This window comes from Boleophthalmus pectinirostris, unplaced genomic scaffold (genome assembly GCF_026225935.1).
Source record: "Boleophthalmus pectinirostris isolate CB_2022bp ecotype Guang Dong unplaced genomic scaffold, ASM2622593v1 HiC_scaffold_16, whole genome shotgun sequence".
NCBI lineage: Eukaryota > Metazoa > Chordata > Actinopteri > Gobiiformes > Gobiidae > Boleophthalmus > Boleophthalmus pectinirostris.
Genome location: NW_026571095.1, coordinates 3340723 through 3366574, shown reverse-complemented (window position 1 = coordinate 3366574; position 25852 = coordinate 3340723). Strand labels below are relative to the sequence as shown.

The following is a 25852-nucleotide window of genomic DNA, read 5'->3' as shown; positions in this document are numbered from 1 at the left end:
GTGTGGTTAAACATTTTGGGGTAAGCCACAAATTGTGTGTGTGAACCAGAGCAGAATTAGAGCAAAGAAGACACAAACACCAAAACACTATCAGATGCTTCAATTGTACTGTGCCTTTAAGAAGTCAGGCCACATATTGGAATATTTAGACTATTGTAAATAACTTAGTAAATACTGTATTTTCCGGACTATAAGTCACACTTTTTTCATGGTTTGGGTGTTTCCTGCGACTTATACTCTGGTGTGACTTGTATATTAAAATTTTCATCCCGACAGCCACAAGAGGTTCTAGGCTTGTACCACTGTCACAAGCCTAGAACCTCTCAGAAAAAGCTTCTGCTGTTCTGCTGCAAGTAGTGAAATACTCAGCAAAAAATGGTAATTGAGCAACAGAAAGAAAGGTGAAGTGGAGTGAGCGAGAAACTTGTGAGGGACTGGTGGAAAGTGGGGATGGAGAACACAACTTCAGGGTAATCGGGAGGATGCACCGTCGGGCAGGTCATTGGATGGATGGACAAAGTCTGGACTTCAGTGACACCGAAACCATGCTGTCGGGATTCAGAAAGGCCGGAATAATTCTAACTGGAACTGATGCTGAGTCTGACGACAGCGACACAGAAGAGGAAGCGGCGCTCTGTTTACCTCCGGAGGTCACAGAGTTGCCACGGATCCATAGTGATTTATTATTGTTCTATGGGAGTTGTTCAGAAGTGACACAGAGGATGAAGAATTTACTGGATTTAGTGATTTGGAGTGAGATGGAGAGTTTACTTGAGAGTAAACTTGTTCTGTTCTGTTGTTTATGTTATAGTTTATCTGAAGAACTGTTCATATGTGACGTTAACAGTCTGTTGTTCTCTCTTCTATTGTTATTACTAAAACTTGACTTTCAACATGAAATGTCTGTTTCTGGTCTCTGATTTTATAAAATATATTTCCTAAAAAAGTGCGACTTATATGTTTTTTCTTCTTCATTATGCATTTTTTGGCTGGTGCGACTTTTACTCCGGAGCAACTTATAGTCCAAAAAATACAGTACATGGATTTAAAAATTACTTTGCGAGCAATGTTGTCATGATACTAAAGTAGTATACAGTAGTAGTAATAGTTGTAGTAGTAGCAGCAGTAGCAGCAGTAGTAGCAGTTGTAGTAGAAGCAGCAGTAGTAGAAATAGTAATAGTAGTAGTAGCAGTAGTAGCAGTAGCAGTAGTAGCAGTAGCAGTAGTAGTAGCAGTAGTAGTAGCAGTAGTAGTAGCAGTAGTAGTAGCAGTAGTAGCAGTAGTAGTAGTAGTAGCTGTTGTAGTAGCAGTAGTAGTAGCAATAGTAGTAGTAGTAGTAATAATAGTAGTAGTAGTAGTAGTAGTAGTAGCAGCAGCAGCAGCAGTAGTAGTAACAGTTGTAGTAGCAGTAGTAGTAGCAGTAGTAGTAGTAGCTGTTGTAGTAGCAGTAGTAGCAGTAATAGCAGTAGTAGCAGTAGCAGTAGTAGTAATAGTAGTAGTAGTAGCTGTTGTAGTAGCAGTAGTAGCAGTAATAGCAGTAGCTGTCGTAGTAGAGGCAGCAGCAGTAGTAGTAGTAGTAGCAGTAGTAGCAGTAGCAGTAGCAGTAGTAGTAATAGTAGTAGTAGTAGCTGTAGTAGTAGTAGTAGCTGTTGTAGGAGCAGTAGTAGTAGCAATAGTAGTAGTAGTAGTAATAATAGTAGTAGTAGCAGTAGTAGTAGTAGCTGTTGTAGTAGCAGTAGTAGTAGCAGTAGTAGTAGTCGTAGCAGTAGTAGTAGTAGTAGTAATAGTAGTAGCAGTAGTAGCAGCAGTAGTAGCAGTAGCTGTCATAGTAGTAGCTGTTGTAGTAGCAGTAGTAGTAGCAGTAGTAGTAGTCGTAGCAGTAGTAGTAGTAGTAGTAATAGTAGTAGCAGTAGTAGCAGTAGCAGCAGTAGCAGCAGTAGTAGCAGTAGCTGTCATAGTAGCAGCAGTATTAGTATTAGTAGTAGTAGTAGTAGTAGTAGTAGTGAGGGAAATTCATTATTTTTTATCCATTGATTTCACTGTGACCATGACAAGTAACAATTCAAAACAAAATATCACATTAACCAAACAGTTGAACAGAAAAGTTCTCAAAATGGTGCCATTAAACCAGAACCATGACTGAATCCATTTTGAAGTGTTTCTACTCAACACTGACTTAGTCCCTCCCGTTTGGATTAGACAGATCCCGTATACACGAGCCGAACCCGCCCGCTAAGACGCACAAGAATGTTCAACTTTAAACAAACACCTCTGGATCTTTTCCCATCATGCTTTGCTGCTCTTAGTTGCTGAAAAACAAAAAAAAAAGGCTGCTCGAAATCCCTGGAGCAAATCTGGCAGGTATGTTTTCACAGGCCTTGACCCCACATGCCGCAGTAATTAACCGATGAGGAGGGGTCCGGCATTCAACCCACAACCTCGAGTGTCAAAGGTCAGAGGTCACGCACACAACACAAGATAACGCGCCAGGACTTTGAAATGGAATTGCAAATGGATAATTGTTTTGGAGAGGAACATAATCAAGTGTGAAGTTTTTCAAGGTAACATCAGGTGAACGTTTTTGAGGTTAAGGACAAGAAATAAAAAAATGTTGATATTAAAGACGGAATATTATGCTAAATCAGTTTTATTTTTGTTCACATTTTATAATAAGTCATACCTGGAACTTATTTGAAAATGTTTATTAACCATGAATTAATTTACTAAAAATTACAGATCTACATCCATATTATACTAACAGATAATACTCCCTACAACTGTACAATTCACCTTTATGTAACAGATAATACTCCCTACAACTGTACAATTCACCTTTATGTAACAGATAATACTCCCTACAACTGTACAACAACTCACCTTTATGGAACAGATAATACTCCCTACAACTGTACAACAACTCACCTTTATGGAACAGATAATACTCCCTACAACTGTACAACAACTCACCTTTATGGAACAGATAATACTCCCTACAACTGTACAACAACTCACCTTTATGGAACAGATAATACTCCCTACAACTGTACAACAACTCACCTTTATGGAACAGATAATACTCCCTACAACTGTACAACAACTCACCCTTGTATATAGCTGAGATATTTTTATTACTTATTTTCCATTTTATTTGTACTTGTACATTTATAACACTTCTTGCCTTTTCTGTGTTTGTAAATGATTATTAAACACTTGTAAACACAGGTATTTTTTAGTAAATGATTAATGGTTAATCAACATTTCCAAATGATTTTTAGGTATGATATAAGAAATTCGAAGTCATAATTTTAAGTTATTCACACATTCAGTAATTTTGTGAAGCACTTTCAGCCAATCTGAAACCCACCAATGGTGTATAGTTTTAGTTGATTGATTTAACCCAGAAAAAACAGTGAACCAAAAACATTTTGCACAATCAATCCAGTGTCCAAAAAAGCATGGTCTCAGTGAGTCTGATGTGGTCCATGTTGAGCTCCAGGCCTGGGCACTTTCTCCATTGTTCTCTGTGGTCTGTGGCCCATAAACGCAGAGAGTGTAATAACCACTAATGTGAAGGACTGATCTGAGAGAAACTGTTGAGAAATGCCACCAACAAGAAACCAGAAACACAGACAAAGCTCTGGAAAATATAAGACCTGAACCAGACTGTTTAAGTGAATTAATCTGGGAACCAAGTCGAAAAGTCTTACAGTTACTAAAAAGGGACTCCGTATATGAGTGAAACTGACATCAGTTTGGGTTTCAGAACATGAGCCTGGATTTTTGACAAGTGTTTAAAGTTTAGGTTGCTATGGAAGTACTATTGTGCTATGGTTATAATGTGACACTTGTGGATCATTGAGATATAATTTGAACATTTGAAATGGCAATACTGATCCAAAACAACATAAGAAAAGAAACAAGTCTGCTGACTTCAGCGTTAGAAAACTTCAAAACAACAAAAATGTGTAGCTGTCAGCACCTCCTGTCAATAAATGTACAGTTGTTTTTTTTCTGACTCCTGGACAGTGCTGAATCCTACCCATATCACTGACTAAGAAAATAACATTTCAAAATGAAGTAAATACAGAGCAGTGGTTATGAAAACAGGGATGGATCAGAGCAATGATGTCTTAAAAACAGGAGTATAAAGATGATTCATACATACATGAATCACTCTAAATATAACTTGGAGAGGTTAAATGAGAGGGGAAAGAGGGGAAATGAAAAGTCCATTTTGTAGTTGGTAATTAATGTCTAGAAACGACAGGATCTCGGTTTGATTTAAATGTGATGAATTACACGGCCCTTATGGTATATACTGGTACATACATCATTTAAATAGGACATTTTTTAGGTCATTTTTTCTTCCCAAACATCCCTGAGGTCTTCTTCTCTGTTACAAACTTCTCACCATCATCTCCTACTTAAACTTTGCAGCCTTTTCAAAGTGGCCCCTCGTAAAGCGCAGCCCCTCACGCCACACAAGAGAGCCCTAGTGAACGTGCCAATGCCATGTCCAAGAACCGTAAATCTACAACGCAAGGCACAGGAAGCCCTCCCGTCGCACCGAGGCATTGTGGGTAACCAGATCCGGAGCGAGGGAGTGAGAGAGTGAGGGAGCGGAGAGCAGGAGCCAGCTCTACCACGCTACATGTGCTCATTAATGCTCATACCTGCCCATGCCTGGCCCAACCACAGTGCCTCGCTCCCAAACTGTTCTGCTATATGGTTCATTTAAGAGAAATGCTCCCAACCGCAAGAGAAGAAGAAAGTGCTGGAATATGCCACCGAAGCAGGTCTAAGCCGAGTAAGAAGGTAATAAACATGAAGAAACAATCAGGACGCTATATGAGAGTGATTACGGTGACGTGGGCTTTAACTGCTCACTCAAATTATTACTAAACTCTGAGGGTTTCTGGAGGAATAAATGACTGTGCCAGTGTGGAGTTCATTTGCAGATCTGAGTTGAGTATTTGGAGTTGATGAATATATAAAAATTCTAAAATTAAACTTTGATATGAATGAAAATAGCCAAGCTGTTTTGTTTTTTTTGCTTTTTGTTGTTTTTTTTTTAAAACAATGTATTAACAAGTTTTATAAGTTTCGCCTTCATTTTTAAATGGTCAGAGTCTCTCCACCCTTTGCTCTTTGTGCTCAGTCATTCCCCCTTCAGAGCACTATCAAAGCACTATCAGTGTGAATGCCACAAATGAAATCACAGTACATCGTATCCAGTTTGTCAAGTTGCTGTGTACAGTTTTGTATCACGTTTTTGTGTATTTTTGGAGAATTGTCGTCTTATGGGCTGAGCTTTGGATAGGATTTTAAAGCAAACTGTAAAACCCAATTTATGATCGTGCTTCAAATCGTCTGTGTCGCCTTGACTCCTCTCCACAGAGTGTCTGAATCGACCAATGTGCACCTCAGAAATTTTCTAACTAAGAGTCAAACCGATGTAAACTGCAGGGGGAAGCGGCGCAGACAATAAGAGCTGTGATTGGTCCTCTCTACCAACGCAATACAGACATTTCCGGTACTCCGCTTTCCTGCTTCAATTTGTAAAATCCAAAGCTTCCTAGTGTTGTGGTGGAGAATTACTTGGCAGCGCATAAACCTCGACGCAGATCCATAAATTAAAAATGACAAGGCAACGGCAGCAGTGTGTGTTGAGTCGACGCAGAACTATAATTTGCCCTTAAACATTCATTGAAGACATATAAAAACTCTTCAGGAATGTTTCTGAAGAGGGAATATCATTACAACATGGTAGAAAGCTCCAAAAAGTTAAGTATAAAACTCCTCCCTTTGGGGCTGGACTTAGTACCTCAGAAAATTAAGCCTAGTATCTCAATCCAGTAACATCAACTGAAAATGGCTTCTAGATGGGAGCTGAAAAGTGATAACAAAAACAGTGTCCAGATGACCACCACTGAAACCTTCTCTATACTTTATGCTCTGTGCTTCACGTTATAATGTAAAGCTCCAAAAAGTTACCGTATTTTCTGCACTATAGGGCGTGCTGGATTGTAAGGCGTCATTGAATGGTCTATTTTCAAACTTTTTTCACAAATAAACTGCACCGGACTATGAGGCGCATTAAAGGAAACACAACAGTTGGGTGGGTGAGTGGTTTTGTTTGTTTGTTCGTTCACGGTGACTCTGGGCTTTGTTCAGTTGTGGCGTGTAGGGAGGGTGTGTCTGGGACCAACGGATTGTCGGCGTGTTCGCAGTGACTCAGTTGTTCAGTTGTGTCTAGAAGTGGCACATTGCACTCGCTTTTTCAGTTCGCTCCTCCATTCCGTTCCTCATCGGTGTGGAGTGATGAGTGAGTCTGTGGGTGTTTTTCTCTGTGCGGTCGCTGTCTGCTCCGTGTGTGTTTGCATGTTCTGTGGGTGGTGTGGCTTTGTAGTTTACTGAAGTCGTGCTGGGTCACCCGAGTGGATTTGTGTATAGGGCGCTCTGGATTGCGGGACGCGCAGTCGTTTTTGATGGAGTTGGAGGCTTAAGAGCGTGCCCTATACTGCGGAAAATACGGTAAGTCTAAAACTCCTCCTTTGAGACTGGAATTCTGGTTGGGATCCAAAACGTGATTGCAAAAACACCACAGTTGAAACCTTCTCCACATTGAAGAAGTATGATATCTGTTTGATTCCTGGCACCATTGTAACCCGTAGCGTAAAATATGGTAGACTCTGACCTGATGAGCACACACTGATTGAGGGGCCTCCTCCACAGCGCTCGGTAGCACTCGTTGGCGATGGCGTAGATGTGGGGGCTGATGTCTCCCAGGTGATGGGCGCTGTAGCGGTCCACGGCGGCGCGGTCGTACAGGCCCGGCAGGCTCTGGTACGGGTTCACCGCAGCCAGGATGGAGCCAATGTACGTCTGTGGAGAGGAGAGGAGACTGCGTGAATACATCATCATCATTTTTATTCCAGACTCATGGTCCATTTTTAAATCAGACAAGGACAGTGACAAGACAAAACAACAAACATTTATGATTTTAAAAGACAACCACACTAATGTCTGTTTTGTTGGACTGATCTTATTGCACTGAATCTCATATTTGTGAATGACTTTATTATTTCACTGTCTGATTTGTTCAGTCTGCAGATAAAACTGTACATTAAGATTCTTAGTGCAGCTTGCAGAGTGTTCACTCGTGTAGTAACAAACATCTCAGTCGCACTCGTCCATCGTGGCCTCCTCAAAAGCACCCATAAAGAGTCATTGTAGCGTCATTGTCATTGTACAGAGACAGTAGGTATTTAAAGTAGGGTGGTCAAAAATCAGACACTAATCGATACTAAAACTACTATCGAAACTAGATATTCATTTGAGCAGGTATTGATGCTAAAAAAGTCACATTCACAGGACAGAAATGAACCTTTGGTGAAGAGTTTTAGAATGATCTTGAGGTGTGTCAGAACAAGTTTAAGAGCACATAGACTATGGAAGCCACAGGGATGAGCGCGTGGTCATATAAAACAAGGTACTATGATTTAATGTTGAAAATCACAGTCTATTGTCTAAATAAAGAATGTTTTAATCATCATTGTGGTATCACAATCAGGATGGAGTCTCTTCCTTCCAAATTAAGTTTGAAATTTTAGTGTTGGCTGAAAAGTATTAGCCTGATTCATCAGACGATCCACTCATTGCCGGACACTAAATCAGATCTAAAACCAAGTCTAAACCAGGACTAAACCAGGACTAAAAGCAAGTCTAAACCAGGACTAAACCAGGACTAAAACCAGGTCTAAACCAGGACTAAAAGCAAGTCTAAACCAGGACTAAACCAGGTCTAAACCAGGACTAAACCAGGTCTAAACCAGGACTAAAACCAAGTCTAAACCAGGACTAAACCAGGTCTAAACCAGGACTAAAAGCAAGTCTAAACCAGGACTAAACCAGGTCTAAACCAGGACTAAACCAGGTCTAAACCAGGACTAAAACCAAGTCTAAGCCAGGGCTAAACCAGGTCTAAAACCAGGTCTAAAACAGACCTAAAACAGGATTTAACAGGACTAAACCATGCCACGTGGACCTTGTCTTCTCCTCTTCTTCTATCAATAATATTTTTCATTTGGTTAAGTAAAGTCTGGGCTTTTTATTGTCTTTTATCAGACAAAACATCTTATGTGAAGAATTCCTCATCTTTGTTTCTCTACAGCAAATCAAGTAATCCAAAGTATTCAGATTATGTTACTCACTTTAAGTAATTTAATGGATTCCATTACAAACTACATTTTGGGGTATGTAATCTGTAATCTGTAGGGGAATACATTTTAAAAGTCACCTTCCCAACACTGGTTGTCATGTATGTAATGCTCTGCTAACGGGGTTAACTGGTATATTAAGCTTTTCCCAAATCCTGTAGGAGGAAGAACAATAACGTTTTTCCCCTTAATAAAATTCACCAAACATTGTCTTTGTTTCGGCTTTAAATCCTCGATCTCAGGAATCGTTGCCAACACAGAATATCTGGCTCTTCTCTGATTGGCTGGTGCCCGAACTCACACTTCCAGGGTTTTTGCGAACCGTGTAGTCTATTCTGATTCCTGACCTAGTCACTGGAGAGAAATGAAACTGAGTGGAGGCACTAGGTATTTGGGTTAAATTAAAATTTAAAATAACTAAATCTTTTTACTTTCTATTTTCAGTGACAAAAGGGTATTAGTCTATCATTTCATTTTCTTCGGAGTAAACGACTCCTCCAGAAATGTCTTGAAAAGTTGGTTCTAAATAAGTGTGATTTATGTTTTATTTATTATCAAGTTGCTAATGAGTAAATATATGGGAGAATTTCAAAGTGTTAAACATTTTTTTCATTTTTTTGGAGTAAGTGCAAGAGATTGTGAAGTGTAAACCAGTTACCATCCTGTTAGTGGGCAAACAGTCAACACACGATGCTACTGTGGGCTTTACTAAACCACTTCAGTAACAATAGATGTTGGAAAAAACTGCACGTGACTTCAATCCAAAATCCACTTGAGCCACTAAGTTTGTTGTCAAATTCCTTAGCATTAGAAGCTAATTTAAGCTAACAAATAAACAATTCTAAATGATTATAAACATCAAGATTACAGAAAATATTCTCTTTAGAAGATACCAGGAAACTATTTCAGACTTTTTCCACATCTTCTCTTCTCTAAACAATCTTTAATCAAAATTTCCAAAACTATAAAAAAGTTCTGACAGAAAATGATTAGCCTTGATTATGGGTTAACACAACCATGAGCAGTTCAAGTGTCTGCCGTGTTAAACTGGGGAATTTCCCAGTAACTCAAATCTCCAATTACGCCTGAACACTCCCCGAGGACAAACCGGGACTGACAGAAGTTTGTGTGGTGAGATGACATTAGCATTAACCACATTAGAGCCAGAAAAAGCCACTGTTTATCAATGAAGCAGCCCCGAAGACACTCAAGTAAACACAAGACTTAAACACTTAAATGCAGATCACCAAGCACAGATCACTGCAAACTAAAATGAGCCCTGATGGCAAAGAGCTAATTATAATTATAAGACAGCAACAGCTAAATATAGACGCAGACAGAATATATGTTTAAAGGGACTCTTGTGAGCTTTAAGACATGTTATAATGTTGTTACCTCCTCAAAAACAGACCTGGAGTTGTGTTTTGTTTCATTCACACATGTTTGACTAATCCTGCATTATTACTCTGTCTATACCTCCGAAGCTCAAAATGCTCTGTTCCACCTTGTGATGTCATGAAGTGGTAGATTTCAAGTTGACAGCTGCATTTTTACCTTTAGTTCAGTAGAGATTGGCAATTCCAGGGCTGAAATGATCCAAATGATTCTAGTGAAGGTGTGTGGAGTTTGAAAACACGGTGGAGCACTTCCTGTATCACCACATGACATCACAAGGTGGAAGTGTTTTCTGTTTGGGCGAAGAACTCAGCCTAAATGTGCAGAGTTTGTGTGTTAAACATGTGTGAATGAAACAAAATACAACTCCAAGTGTTTTTTTTGATGATGAAACATTAGAGCACAGATCAGAAAACAGTGTTATATGGACACTTTAAAATAATGTGTTGCATTTATTCAATTTAAAGTGTTTTTATTGCTAAAATATCACATCGAAAAACACACATTCTTACTATAAGTCACCTGCTCATCTCCATGGTGATATAATAGTTTAATATTATATTGAGAAATATTCCAGGCAAGAAAATAAAAACATAGAAAAGTGACATATAGTCTGCCTTTAAAGGGTTTTAGACTTGAAGGTATTAAATATAAGCGCTCGAAATGAGTTTCCTTCGCAGGGTGGTTGATTGCTCCCTTAGAGATAGGGTGAGGAGCTCAGTCACACAGGAGGAGGTCGGAGTAGAGCCGCTGCTCCTCCACATCCAGAGAAGCAGTTGAGGTGGCTCGGGCATCTGTTCTGGATGCCTCCTGGGCGTGTCCCACCGGGAGGAGGCCCCGAAAAAGACCCAGGACACACTGGAGGGACTATGTCTCTGGGCTGGCCTGGGAACACCTCAGGATCCTCCCGGAGGAGCTGGAGGACGTGTCTGGGGTGAAGAAAGCTTTGGAGTCCCTGCTTAGACTGCTGCCCCCATGACCCAGCCCCAGATAAGCGGAAGAAAATGAATGGATGGTATTATAATCACAACTGAACCTGGGTTGCCAGTACCTAAACCTGCAGACAGATATAGGACAGATACTTTTTTCTTATCTTCAGTTTACGGTCAGGTCATGTCTCATGAAGCTCAGAAGCTCCAGAATTCCCTCCCTCAGCTGCAGAGGCTGCACTAGCACTGACTCATGAGTACAGGTGCTGGGGTTTAGGGAGTCACCATTCACATCAGAGTTCTTTTAGGTTTACACCAACTATATTTTGATACTGAAACTAATAACACCCGAGAGACTCATGTGAGTGTCATTCTGCTTTCTGACTGGATCATCGTCTTGAGAACCAAAACACAAAATGGAAACATAAACAACGTGGACATCCAGTGTTATTGGAATTAAGAAAAATCAGCATTACAGTTGTTATCAGTCAAAACTATATTTGATGAAGTCTTATTAGCTCATTATCTGGGGACACGGTGCAGTCAAGTTTGTGAAATGTACAATCTAAATGTTCCATAGGGTTCATGTAAACATCTGTGGGTGGGCCTGTGTTCCTCACATGAAACCAGTGGCAGGTTTTAGGCGTTTGAACACACCACCTTCACAATGTAAATCTCAAGTTCCTTACGTCAGCACTCAACTATGTCTGAGTACCACACCAGAAGGAATTCAAACACCTGAGACCAGCCAATCACAGCACTTTCCCCTCAAGTTACAACCAATCAGACGCCGGTTACGAGCAGCGGGGGCGGGACTAGTCTTAATTGATTCCAAATGGTAGTGATTTACATCTTAAGCAGAAGTATACTCGGTTTGGTCATGTGATTTCTTGTCAGGTCATTATAGGGTCAATGTTTTCAAATTTATGACAGAAATTCCTCAAATAATATTTTTGTATTACTATCAAAACATTCCAAGAAATTCCAAGTAACGTTCATATGTTCACGAGATCATCCGTATGTCAGATACAAGCTCATTCATATAAAGGCGTGTGAGGAAATAGCAGTAAATATTAAAAGTGAATCAGTTCCATATGGTCTTCTTCTGTTTATTTTCAGTTGAGGTCATTGGAACTTTGATGATTATAAGAATTCAGATCTGCGGAGAGGTGAGTCCACACAGTATGAACGCGTGTTTTCCAACGCTGTGGTTTTATCAAGATAGAAGAAAAGTTTATCTATCATAAAAACAGTTTGTAGTGGTCCAAAGTTATTCCTCACTTGCCTCATTTATTCCAAACATCCCAATTAGTCACAGCAGAGCTTAGCAGCTAGCATGCTAATGTGCACTTCCTCATTATGATCAGACACCAGTACACCATGGATTTATTTTGACCCTAAGAGTTTATACAGTATATCTATATTGTGGCAAGACCAATTTTGCTGGGAAAAAAGTCAGCTACAGGGGCTTCAATGCCATATTGTGGAACATTTTAATTTTATTAAAAAATGTAGCTGTTGAGGTCAAGCTTACGTTTTTTTTGTTTTTTTTTTAATGTTTTTTAAATATATATAGCACATTTAAAAACAGACAGTACAGCCCCAAAGTTCGTAACAATGTACCATATTTTTCGGACTATAATCACACATTTTTTCATGGTTTGGGTGCTTCATGTGACTTATACTGTGGTGTGACTCATCATCATCATCATCATCTTTATTCCTTTTAAAACAGACAAGGACAGTGACATTATAAAAACAACAAACATTTATATTTTTAAGACAACCATACCAGTGTTGCCACATACTGGACTGATATATTAAAATTTTCACACTGAAGCCGTGAGAGGCTCTAGTCTTGTGTGTGAGTATCTGCTGCTCCTGTTCCTCCTGTACCACTGTCACTTCACTCTACTGCACATGTCTCCTGCAGAATGAGCCTCTGTCCTGCTGCAAATAGTCAAATCTGTAGCCAAAAACGGTAATCGAGCAGCAGAAAGAAAGTTTGGAGTGAGTGAGAAACTTGTGACACCGGGAGGATGCATCATGCAACTTTCCTGGAAGTCACTGGATGGATGGACAAAGTCTGGACTTCAGTGACACCGAAACCATCCTGTCGGGATTCAGAAAGGCTGGAATAATTCTGACTGGAACTGATGCTGAGTCTGACGACAGCGACACAGAAGAGGAAGCGGAGTTGTTCAGAAGTGACACTGAGGATGAAGAATTGAATGGATTTAGTGATTTGGAGTGAGATGGAGAGTTTGGTAAACTTGTTCTGTTCTGTTGTTTATGTTATAGTTTATCTGAAGAACTGTTAAGAATCCCTCAGTCGTCCAGGTAGAATCCATGGCGAGGAGAAAAATCAGTTAGTCGACTGGACAAAAGTTAGTTTGGTTGCATACATTTCGCAGCTCAGTCTTCAGTTCGAACTGAAGAAGCAGCCTGGATGAGCTGCGAAATGTATTCAACCAAACTAACTTTTGTCCAGTCGACAAACTGATTTATCTGAAGAACTGTTCATATGTGACGTTAACAGTCTGTTGTTCTCTCTTCTATTGTTATTACTAGAACTTGCCTTTCAACATGAAATGTCGGTTCCTGGTCTCTGATTTTATAAAATACATTTCCCCCAAAAAATGCAACTTATACTCTGGAGCGACTTATTGTCAGAAAAATACGGTAGATAAAACTGAATTTGAGAATACACAAGTAAAACTATGAGAAAAACACAATAAAACAAGGTTAAGAACTCAGAAGAAACTATAGAAAATCTACTGGAGTTAAAAGCCAGAGTAAAAGCTTTGATAAATTCAGAACAACTCCCATGATTCTACAATTTCAGTCACTGGCCAAGACTTTCAAACCACAACCTCCAAACAAGTTCTCGCAGAAAACCCTCAAACATGTCCTAAACGAGCTGGAAATGCATGGCTCACCAGACCCCCTCCCAGTGTAAACACATAATACCCCACACCTCTGTCCTCAGCTCCATTCACTTGTCCTCTTTACCCTGTTTAACGCCACACTCTGGAACATTCACAAATTATTAGAAATGCATCAAAAAATTCAAAACAGCTCCTGTGATTCTATTGTAATCACTGGTCCAGACTTTCAAACCACAACCTCCAAACAAAATAGACTCACATAAAAACCTCAAACATGTCCTGAACGAGCTGGAAGTGAATGCCTCACCAGACCCCCTCCCAATGTAAACAGTTAATATCCCACACCTCTGTCCTCAGCTCCATTCACCTGCACTGTTTACTCTGTGTGTGTGTGTGTGTGTGTGTGTGACACTGGTGCGTGAAGTACAAGTCAATTTTGTTACTTAAGTCAAAGGGGCAAAAGATAACGCAAGTAAAAGTAAAAGTATGTACTACAGTTTAAATTGTACTTTAAGAGTAAAAAGTAAAAGTATTTTGCTGAGATTTTTTAGAACAATTAAAGAATGAAATTTAGTGATTTTGATAAAGAATTCAGCAGATTTTAAGTGATTCGGTTGATTTGTTAAATTCTCTAGCTGTTTTTGTGTAATTGTGTATTTGGTTTGCTCAAAGTTGGGAAGTTAACTTAAATTAAATGCACTAAAAACTCAGCCAGTTCAGCTGAATTTGTTTATCATTTGTTCATTTGTTTTTTTAATATAAAATGAAAAATAAGAAAACGAAAAAATAACTGCATGCTTTTCTCAAAAAACCAAAATGAAAAAACAGATAACGATTAACTTTTTTTTTCAGTTTTCAATTTTGTGTTACAAAACTAAACCGTTTTCAGTCCTGGTCTGGTTCCGGTCTCAGTCGTGGTCTCAGTTCTGGTCTGGTCCCAGTCTCAAGCCCAGGCCCAGTTCCAGTCTCAGCCCTGGTCCTGGTCCCGGACTCCGACCCAGGCTCAGTCCCGGTCTCAGTCCTGGTCCTGGTCCCGGACTCAGTCCCGGTCTGGTCCCGGCCTCAGTCCTGGGCTCAGTTCTGGTTCTGTTCCCAGTCTCAGTCCTGTTCTCAGTCCTGGTCTCAATCCTGGTCTCAATCCTGGTCTCAGTCCTGGTTTCAGTTCTGGTCTCAGTTCTCGTCTCAGTCCTCGTCTCAGTCCTCGTCTCAGTCCTCGTCTCAGTCCTCGTCTCAGTCCTCGTCTCAGTCCTCGTCTCAGTCCTGGTCCTGGTCTGGTCCTGGCCTCAGTCCTGGGCTCAGTTCTGGTCCTGTTCCCGGTCTCAGTTCTGGTCTCAGCTCTGGTCTGGTCCCAGTCTCAGGCCCAGGCTCAGTCCTGGTCCTGGTCCCGGACTCAGTCCTGGGCTCAGTTCTGGTTCTGTTCCCAGTCTCAGTCCTGGTCTCAGTTCTGGTCTCAGTTCTGGTCTCAGTTCTGGTCTCAGTTCTGGTCTCAGTTTTGGTCTCAGTCCTGGTCTCAGTCCTGGTCTCAGTCCTGGTCCTGGTCCCGGTCCCGGACTCAATCCTGGTCTCAGTCTTGGTCCTGGTCCCAGACTCAGTCCTGGTCTGGTCCCGGTCTAAGTTCTGGTCTCAGTCCCGGTCTGGTTCCAGTCTGGTTGGACCTGGTTAAGTCCTGGTTCAATCTGTATATGGCACAAAAGTGCGGCATCGCAGTTTAAAATTGAAAACTGAAAAAGTTAATTGTTATCCGTTTTTTCATTTTGGTTTTGAAGACAAATAATGAAGAAAATTGTTGTTTTTTTCATTTTCTTATTTTTGGTTTTATATTGAAAAACAAATGAACAAATGACACACAGATTCAGCAGGTCTCAAACCATAAAGACAAATACTTGTAGTGGCGTAAAAGTAAAAAATGTCCACTGTAAAGTACAGATACCTCAAAACTGTACTTGGGTATTGTACTTTTACTCGAGTACTTCCGCAGCTGTTGTGTGAGTCATGTTTCAGCGTGCAGTAAAAGCCTCGCTCTGAAACACACAGCCAATATTTGTCATGTAAATATCCAACCGCCCGTGTGCCAGGTTTGCATGGCAGGGAAGTGGGTCAGTGAGTCAGTGGGGCATTCAGGAGACTCAGGAAATACGAGCGCCGTCTAAAGGCCGGCTCGTTTCAAAGGATATTGAGTTTTCATCGTCTGTTTGAATTGCAGCTGCGTGTGAAGATCTGGACTCACGCGCAGCAGAGACGGAACGCGCCTATTCGGTTTTTTATTCAATTCTAATTCAGTTCATTAAGACGGAGGATTGGATTTTGGTTTCGCACGAACGAGAGGAAATGAAGTCACGTTAAGTCAGGTTTTTAGTTTTTCATGAAAGTTCAAACAGAGTTGAAAAAGTGCAGTGAAAGAATCATCGCTTAGATTTATACTGAAATTTATAACGAGATTTAAAAATACAGAGACAGAGTTAGATAGAGAGACAGAGAAAGAGGAGACTGAGAGAGAGAGAAGATATAGAGAGAGGGAGAAAGATAGATAGATATGTAAATAGAGTAATAGAGAGAGAGTGATAGATAAATAGATAGATAGAGAGGGAGAGAGAGAAGAGACAGAGGGAGAGATAAAGAGTGGAGAAAGAGAGCGATAGATGGAGAGAGAGAGAGAGAGACAGAGAGGAAGAGAGAAATAGATTGATAGAAAGAGTAATAGAGAGAGAGAGATAGATAGATAGATAGATAGATAGATAGATAGATAGATAGATAGATAGACAGGGAGAGAGAGAGAGAGAGAGAGAGCGGAGAAAGAGAGTGACAGATGGAGAGAGAGATAAAAATAGAGAGGGGTATCAGAGAGAGACAGAGACGAAGAGAAAAATAGAGAAGAAACAGAGACAGAGATAGATAGAGAGACAGAGAAAGAGAGTGATAGAGAGAGATAATGACAGACAGAAAGATGGATGGATAGATAGATAGATATAGATAGAAGAGAGAGGGAGAGACAGAGAGGAAAAGAGAAATAGAGAAGAAACAGACATAGATAGATAGACAGAAATGGGGGGATTGACAGGGAAGGAGAGAGAAGAGACAGAGAGAAAGAGAGAAATAGAGAAGAAACAGAGAGACAGAGAGAGAAAGAGAGGGAGAAAGAGTGATAAAAAGAGATAGTGATAGAGAGAGAAAGAACACAGAGATCGATATATATATATATATATATAGAGAGAGAGAGAGATAGATGGAGAGAGATAGAGAGAGATAGAAATAGAGAGGGGTGTCTGAGAGAGAGAGAAAATGACAGACAGACAGACAGACAAAAAGAAAGATAGATGATAGATAGAGAGAGAGACAGAGAGGAAGAGAGAAACAGAGAAGAAACAGAGAGACAGATAGAAAGACAGAGAAAGAGAGTGATAGAGAGAGATAGTGATAGATAGATAGATAGATAGATAGATAGATAGATAGATAGATAGATAGATAGATAGATAGATAGATAGATAGATAGATAGATAGATAGATAGATAGATAGAAAGATAGATAGATAGATAGATAGATAGATAGAAAAGGAGAGGGGGAGAACTGAGAGGGAAGGAGAGAGAAGAGACAGAGGAAGAGAGAAAGATAGAAGAAACACAGAGACACAGAGAGAGAGATAGGGAGAAAGAGTGATAGAGATAGTGATATATATAGAGAGAGAACACAGAGATTGATATATATATGGAAGAGAGATAGAGAGAGATAGAAAAAGAGAGGGCTGTCTGAGAGAGAGAGAGAGAGAGAGAGAGAGAGGAAGAGAGAAATAGAGAAGAAACAGAGACAGAGATAGATAGAGAAAGAGAGTGATAGAGATAATGACAGACAGAAAGAAAGAAAGACAGATGGATCGATAGAGATAGATAGAAGAGAGAGAGAAACAGAGAGAGAAGAGACAGAGAGGAAGAGAGAAAGAGAGAAGAAACACAGAGAGACAGAGAGAGAGATATAGAGAAAGAGTGATAGAGAGAGCGAGAACACAGAGAAGAGATAGACAGACAGACAGATGGATAGACAGATAAACAGAGAGGAGAGAAGAGAGAAACAGAGAGAGTTTATTGATCCCAAGGGAAATTCCAAGTTTTTCTGCAGGAACATTTCCACTGCTCCCCTGAGCCGTTTTATGCCTCGTTATTATTCATTCAGACTCTAAAAAAAAAAAAAAAAAAAAAGGATGAAAGCTACACATGAAAGAACGTCTGCCAGTCTGGAGTCTGTTTCAACCACCTTTCACCCACTTTACAACCACACACACTAGCTGGGTGAAGTGTCTGGCTCAAGGATACAAAGGCAGTGAGCACGAACACCAAAAACAACATTAAAATCGTGAGTAAGACATAATTTTTTGATCGTTTGTTTTCTCTCATGAACATTTAAACATTCACACAGCAGCGTTCACAAGCACTTAAGGGAAGTGTTTTGCCAAAGGACACAATGGCAGAGTAATTTAGTGAGTCTATCTACAGCCGAGTCTGAGCCGCTGCAGCAAAAAAGATACTCAGAATTTAAAGGTCTTATATTACGCACATTTTGAATCTGTTCTAATGTTGTTTCCTCGTCAAAAAACAGACGTGGAGTTGTGTTTTTTGTTTTTTTATTTGTTTCATTCACATGTTGAACGCACCAAACCCTGCAGATTTAGGCTGAGATCTTCTCTCAAACTGAAAACACTCTGTTCCTCCTTGTGATGTCATGCAGTGATGCAAGAAATGCTCCACTCCCATACCCCTTTGTGGCAATCATTTGGATCATTTCAGTCCTGGAATTGTCAATCTCTACTGAAAAAAGGTCAAACATAGCTGTTAAATTAGTTAACACTAGTTGGTATTTGAGTTGTTTTGGTTGTGGATGCAGTGTTCGTTCACACTAATCCGATAGAAAACAGCACGAGAGACGGAACAATCTGGTGCCTCCAACTCACACAAATTCATCTGAGTACAGATCTGATCCGGCACCATGTGGACACCTGAAAACACTGATACTCTGATGTAGGTTTACACAGCAAAAACTGGAGGGTTAAAATGTTAGGGTAAAATATTTCAGAGTTGTTTTTAACACCAAAAGTGTTATTTTAACTATTTGAAAGTTAAATGGGGGTTTGAGTTGGGGTTATTTATCAGAGTTGATGTGATTGAGGTTAATTCAACTTCCTCTACTGTTATTCAACTTCCCTTAGTGTTAATTCACCTTTTCTTAGTGTTAATTTGGCTCCTCCCATTCACCACTTCAAACTCTTGTGAGAGAAGACGAGTTTGAATCAGTTTTGTACATAATTTCATCTTAAATTAACTAAAGTAAAGTAAAAATAAAATAAAACACCTCTGTGTGTTTTTAACTAAATCAGGATAACTCTACAAAGTGTTATCTGTTTACTCTCAAAACGTTAATGTAACTCTTGATTTTGGGGTTAAACAGGAACTTTGTTTCAGTGTTACTTAATTAACATTTCCAAAAATGTTAAATTAACTCTAGAACAGATTGGACTCATATAAACTCTGAGAAAATGTTAAAGTTGATTCTGTGTGAGTCAATTTTAACACTCCACTTTTTGCTGAGTTTGCACCGTGAAGTAATTCACCGCCAAAACACTAAGAGGCTAGAATATATGTCCATTCATATATACAAACACAGAAGCACAGAACAGACTCACCATCAGCAGAACACTCCTCTGTCACAGAAAGAACACTCACATTCCACTGAGTCATGTCCTTTAGTCCAACAGAAGATGAACCACATCAGCGCACAATATTGAGCTGTTTTCTGAGTGCTTAGTTTATCCAAAGTAGTCACGTGGTTTTAAGTTTCTTTTCTGTAAAATGTAAACAAATATGCTCAAAGCTGTGTGGATAGAGAAGGCGACACAGACACAGAAAGGACGTGTCTGGATGCAAATCATTTCCGATACGGTGATACAGTGATTCGTTTCAGTGTAATCATAGTCTTGAAAACTAAAGTAAGTAAGTCTTTATTTCTATTGCGCTTTTCACAGACATTTTTTGTCACAAAGACGCTTTACAGAGCATTATTCAGCATTATTCATTCACTCTATACCTGGTGATGATAAGCTACTGTTGTAGCCACAGCTGCCCTGGGGCAGACTGACAGAAGCACAGCTGCCATGCCACTCGGCGCCATCGGTCCCTCCGACCACCACCATCACTCACGCACACACCACTTTCATACTAGACAATGTGGGTGAAGTGTCTTTTGCACTTAAGTGGACACACAACCATTGGAATTGAATTGAATTGATTGTATTTAACTGACCTTGACTATCAACTGTTCTGGAGACCTGGAGCATGTTTTGGGTTGATGGGGGAAACCGGAGCACCTGGAGGAAACCCATCCAGACACGGGGAGAAACATGCAAACTCCACACAGAAAGGCCCGGGGATCGAACCCAGAACCTTCTTGTTGTGAGGCATGAGTGCTAACCACTCAGCCACAGTGCCGCCAACTTCATGACATTATGACGCCAACTACCACTTCATGACATCACAAATCACAAGGTGGAAAGGAGCATTTTGAGCTTTTCATAATGTCTAATAATAAAGAGTTACTCAACCAAAACACAACTCCAGGTCTGTTTTTGATGAGTTAACATGGCTTAAACCTCACAAGACTCAGTTTTGTTTAACTTAGGACCTTTAATTTATTTGTACCTGTGAAGAATATATAACCATTAAATAAAAAAACAAGCAGAAAGTGAGCACGTGTTTCTCCTCGATGCAAAGTCACCTCTGTAAGCCAGCCCTGCTCCACAGTGGTGTTGTTTAGACTGTGCTGAGAGGCGTCAGGAGCCAGGCTTTGTAACAGTAGAATCACAGACAGACACACTTACAGCGACAAACTCACAAATCAGGAGCAGATGAGGGAGCAGTGCACGAGAGACGCCTTTCAACAAGCTCGAGCTACAAAACTAACAGAGAACAAACAGGAGCCATAATCTACTGTTTTGTATGAAAATGACAGGGTTTGAAACTTCAGTATTGTGACATCTCTAGTGTATGTTTTAGTTTTAGATCAACAGTGAGAAAAAGCACAGTTGATACGGCATTACTCAAGTTAACAGATGAATACAGTGATTTACAGTTTATAAAACCAGAGACCTCAACAGTAACCCAATCATAACATGTTTGAAATGTTGGTTTTCAGATTTTACAGTGTGATTTTGTCATGTCATGGAGGGCAGGAGACAGGTTTCCTTATTGACATTAACACTGTGCTTTCCCATGAAACATCCAAAAAGTAAATTCACAAACATTGAACTTGATCATTTCTATTAATGACTATTAGGGATGTAACAATAACCGAAATATTGTGATATCGTATCGTCAGAGTTCTCACAATAATAATCGTGGACCATCACAATATATCGAATTACAAGTCTGTCTGTTGAATTACAAGTTGGTGCAGCAATAGGTAAAAAAAAGACAAAGAGAACTACGTAGACCATGATCTTTTGCTCCATTTCAGTGCAGACTACAAGAAGAAAGAACAGATCTAATACTTTTAAGTCTTAGTTCTTTGGATTGAGTCTTGTCAAGGCATTTTAAGAAGAAAAAGTAACATATTAACAGTTTTGTTTGTTCAGCCGCCACAAAATATCACAATAAATATCGTACCATGAGATGTATATCGTGAAAATATCGTACAGAGAGATTTGGATATTGTTACATCCCTAATCATGAGGCCTCCACATCATATCATTTTTCCCATGATATTGTAATAAATATCGTACTGTGAGGTTCATACCATGACGATATCGTATCGTGAGACTTGGACATCGTTACACCCCTAGTGACTAGTGACCTTCTTGTATTACAACCAACAGACCAGACCCGTGGGCCAAATGCGGCCCTCAGACATTTTTTTCTTGGCCCTCAGGCTTCCACGAGATTTGGCCCAAAATGACCTTGCATCAATGAAAAATTAACATTTTAATGCTAGTTTTTTGAAAATCTACCTTTAAAAAGCTAATATTTAGTGTGTGGTTTTAAGGATCTTAGCTTGAATAAAGACGATGATGGTTTATTCTAATGTGTTAAACATGCACATATTTGAATTATTCACTGTAATGAGCATGAGTCTATGGCCCTCAATCAGCCCTCTGCTTAGTCTGTGTTTAGATATGTGGCCCTTGATGAAAAAAGTTTGGACACCCCTGCCATAGACCATATATATGAGTGGACATAGCTAACGTGCTAGTCCCCATGTGCCATACAGGAAGTTCTCCAAGAGGTTCTTCCGGCTCCTTCTGATTCTGGCTCCAATTGACGTTCCATTGAAGATTTGTCACCCTTCTCTCTGTACCTGCTGCTGTGAGCCTTGTCATTTTGGTCTTAAAATGTTCATATTATCTCACGACACATGATCCTGAATTTTCTTTTCGTCATTTTGTCTGTCAAAAAAATCGCGAGCCTCATTTGAGCCACGCTGAATGCTGTGGGTGACGTCACACTCACTCACTCACAGTCCACTTTTTAATACAGTCTATGACAGTACAGTCTACCTTTACGAAATGAAAATGCCAGAGAGCTTCTCATTTTACAGAAATTGAAAAAGTAGAAGAGCTATGGCAAGCTTTAGATGGGGTACATTTAGATGCCTATTAAACATAAACCATTATCCTTGTATTACTATACAAGTTAGGAATCAATATGGCACAATTTACAAAAGTAATAAATCAGATTTTAGTTATTAAGCACAATACATATAATTCTGAAATTCCTTGGCGAGCTACTTGAAAAGGGGTGGAGATCTACTGGTCTATGATAACAACAGAAATCTGCATTGTAACAATATTAATTTAGCTGCCCCCATCTGTATTCAATATTACTGTTCTATAAAATGTTATGATGGCAAATAAAACCCAGCAAATCACCCAGAAATCTAATTTCTCTTTTACAGTTCTATAAATTTAAAAGTGCGTAACTAACAGTAAGACTGAGATAATATTTACAGCTTTCATTAAAGGGCCTTTATCTGATTTTTCCCATGTTTTTGTATTTGAGCAAAGTACGCCTTGTCCCAGTAGATACCGTATTTTCCGCACCATAGGGAGCGCTCTTAAGCCTCTAAACCCATCAAAAAAAAAACTGCACGCCACAATCCCTATACATGAATCAACTCGGTTGTTCCAGCACGATTTCAGTAAACTACAAAGCCGCACCACCCGCAGAACACACAAACACACACGGAGCAGACAGCGACCACACAGCGAAACACACCCACAGACACACTCATCACTCCACGCCGACGAGGAACGGAACAGAGGAACGAACCGAAAAAAGCGGGGTGCAATGTGCCACTTCTAGACACAACTGAACAACTGAGTCACTGTGAACACGCCGACAATCCGTTGGTCCCAGACAGCACCCTCCCTACACACCACAACTGAACAAAGCCCAGAGTCACCGTGAACGAACAAACAAACAAAACCACTCACCCATCACACTGTTGGGTTTCCTTTAAAGTCCAGTGCGGTTTATTTGTGAAAAAAGTTTGAAAATAGATCATTCAATGTGTCTTATAATCCAGAGCGACTAATAGCCCCGAAAATACAGTATATTGTACAAGCAGCTCTTGAAATTGAAAAAAATGTTTCAAATGAACTACTTCTTTTGCTTTAAAGCTTCCATCTATAATTAGACTGTAGGACCCGCCTCTGTTGTTTTCTCACATATCACCACCAGACGCTGCCTATGTTACTGCTGTCTGACAGTGTTCCAGCTTTGCTCTGAACAAGACCAGTGAGTCCAATGACTGTTCATAAATGGACATAGCTAATTCACTAGTCGCCACGTTCCAAATAGGAAGTGAGCATGAGGGGGCTTCCAGCTCTATAGACTCTGGCTCCAGTTGACGTCCCATTGAAGATTTGTCGCTCCTCTCTCTGTACCTGCTGCTGTGAACCGTCATTTTGATCTTAAAATGTTCATATTAAACTCGCTTTAAATGCTCTTGGTGTTTTTATTTCGCTGTTTTGTCTGTAAATAAATTCCTAATATGAAACTCATCTCTAAATTCGCTCCTAGAACTGATAGCCTTGATGAGCTTTATTTGACTGGAGCTGAACACTGTGGGTCACACTCCGTCCACTTTTTTTATACAGTTTCTGGGGGAGTCTGAACAAAGGCCAGGTGAGCTACAGGTGTAATGAAATCAAATAAACTTCAAACTGTCAAATCAGAGCAGACTTCTCGATTTACAAAGTGGGAAACGCAGACCGTATTTGAGACAGGAAGTGACATCATCAGAGCGCATTCCCCAAACAAAGAGGAGCACAGACGGGTGTTGGTGGAGCGCGACGCCCCATGAGCTGGGTAAGATTTCCTCCACATCTGACAGTGATCAGTGCAAACACGCTCCACTGAGGAGAATAGGCCCACGCTCAGCCCGGCCAAGTCCATCCACCGGCGCTTCATGTACTGTACATGTACAAAGTCGTCCTCAGGGGGGAGCCACTCAGGGAAAACATCTGTAATTGCACATTTCCTGACTACTATTTCAAGTAGTTTAGCAAATCATTTTTATATTTCAGTTAACAAAGTGGAATTAGAGCATTTTCTGGAGGAAAGTATCACCTTGTCTGCGTGCAGAACAGTTTCCAACACCAGGACATGTACAAGTCAGATCTGTGGCGAGGTGAGTCCACTTTCACCCAGAATGCATGTTTTTTGTAGTTGTTTTTTTTTCTGAGCAATAAAATGACACTTGCTGTGGGACATTCTTGAAAGGCAAGTTCTAGTAATAACAATAGAACAGAGAACAACAGACTGTTAACGTCACATATGAACAGTTCTTCAGATAAACTATAACATAAACAACAGAACAGAACAAGTTTAACAAATTCTCCATCTCACTCCAAATCACTAAATCTATTCAATTCTTCATCCTCTGTGTCACTTCTGAGCAACTCCACGACCTTCGGAGGTAAACCAAAAGCCGTTTCTTCTTCTGTGTCGCTGTCGTCAGACTCAGCATCAGTTTCAGTTAGAATTATTCCGGCCTTTCTGAATCCCGACAGGATGGTTTCGGTGTCACTGAAGTCCAGGCTTTGTCCATCCATCCAGTGACTTCAGGAAAGTTGCATGGCTCACCTGGTTACCGTAAAGTTGTGTTCTCCATCCCCACTTTCCACCAGTCCCTCACAAGTTTCTTGCTCACTCCAGACTTTCTTTCTGCTTCTCAATTACCGTTTTTGGCTACATATTTCACTACGTGCAGCAGGACAGTGGCTTTTTCTACATTAGACATGCGCAGTAGAGTGAAGTGACAGTGGTAAAGGACAGGGTTGTCCCGATCCGATCACGTGATCAGAAATCAGCGCTGATCACGTGACTGTGGACTTGATCTGGACTCTGACATTATGTGCTGATCAGGTATCGGATAAATAATATATGTGTATAACACACAGGACACAACAGTGTCTGAGGCGCAGGATTTGCTCAGGAACGTCCAGTTAGCGTGACTGTCTGTCCCAGCGCCTGTTCTACTAGAGGTGCACTTACTCTGGGACTTTTGGGTCGTGCCGTGCTCAGGAGAGATGCTGTGGGGCTTCTGTCATCTCCTTTTTATTTGGTAAGATTTGGCATTATTTGGATTTCATAGACAAGCCTAAATGTTTCAAATGTAATGCACATGCAAATATATATTTTCAAATATACAAAGTGTAGATTGTGCAGAGTCTCAGGTCTGATCTGGTTCTGGTCTGGTTCCTGTTTGTCCAGTGCATTAAGTTTACTAAGTTACATATTCCAAGTGGTAAAAGTCAAGATTTTTAACAATGATGGTTCATTGTTAGAAAAGTTAATAATAAAATTAAAGTTTTGGACATTTGATTTTTCACACTAAGTTCAGCCCAAATACTAAACACTGAAATCAACACAATCTGATCCTCCCACACATCCTGGATCTTATTCTTTGCTCTTAGTTCATTTTATAATGTTTTATAGAAGTATCAGATCGTGACTCGGTATCGGCAGATGATCAAAATCAAAGGACTCAGACTCGGGGGCAAAAAAATTTGATCAGGACATCCCTAGTACAGGAGTAATAGGAGCAGCAGATACTGACACACAAGACTAGAGCCTCTCACCGCTTCAGTGTGAAAATGTTAATATATAAGTCACACCGGAGAATAAGTCGCAGGAAACGCCCAAACCATGAAAAAAAAGTGCAATTTATAGCCGGAAAAATACGGTACTCCAATTTTTTCCAGAAACATATGGAATGTTATGGAATGGGAAACTTTTACTAGGAACCCAACTTATTTTTACATGTATTAATCTAGCAGGACTACATAACAAAACAGACACATTTTCAAAGTATGTTTTAGCATGAACCAGCTGCTCTCACTGATCAGAGATAACTGAAAAGAATATGGCGTGTTCATTTTCCCC

General features: G+C 40.1%; 1 protein-coding gene across 1 annotated transcript in view; it reads right to left on the bottom strand.

Moving 5' to 3' along the window:
* Positions 1–25852, bottom strand: part of myo10 (myosin X) — a 235114-nt gene that overhangs the window by 75823 nt on the left and 133439 nt on the right. Inside the window, 1 exon segment of the mRNA XM_055151493.1 lies at positions 6697–6884. Coding sequence (XP_055007468.1) covers positions 6697–6884 — 188 coding nt within the window.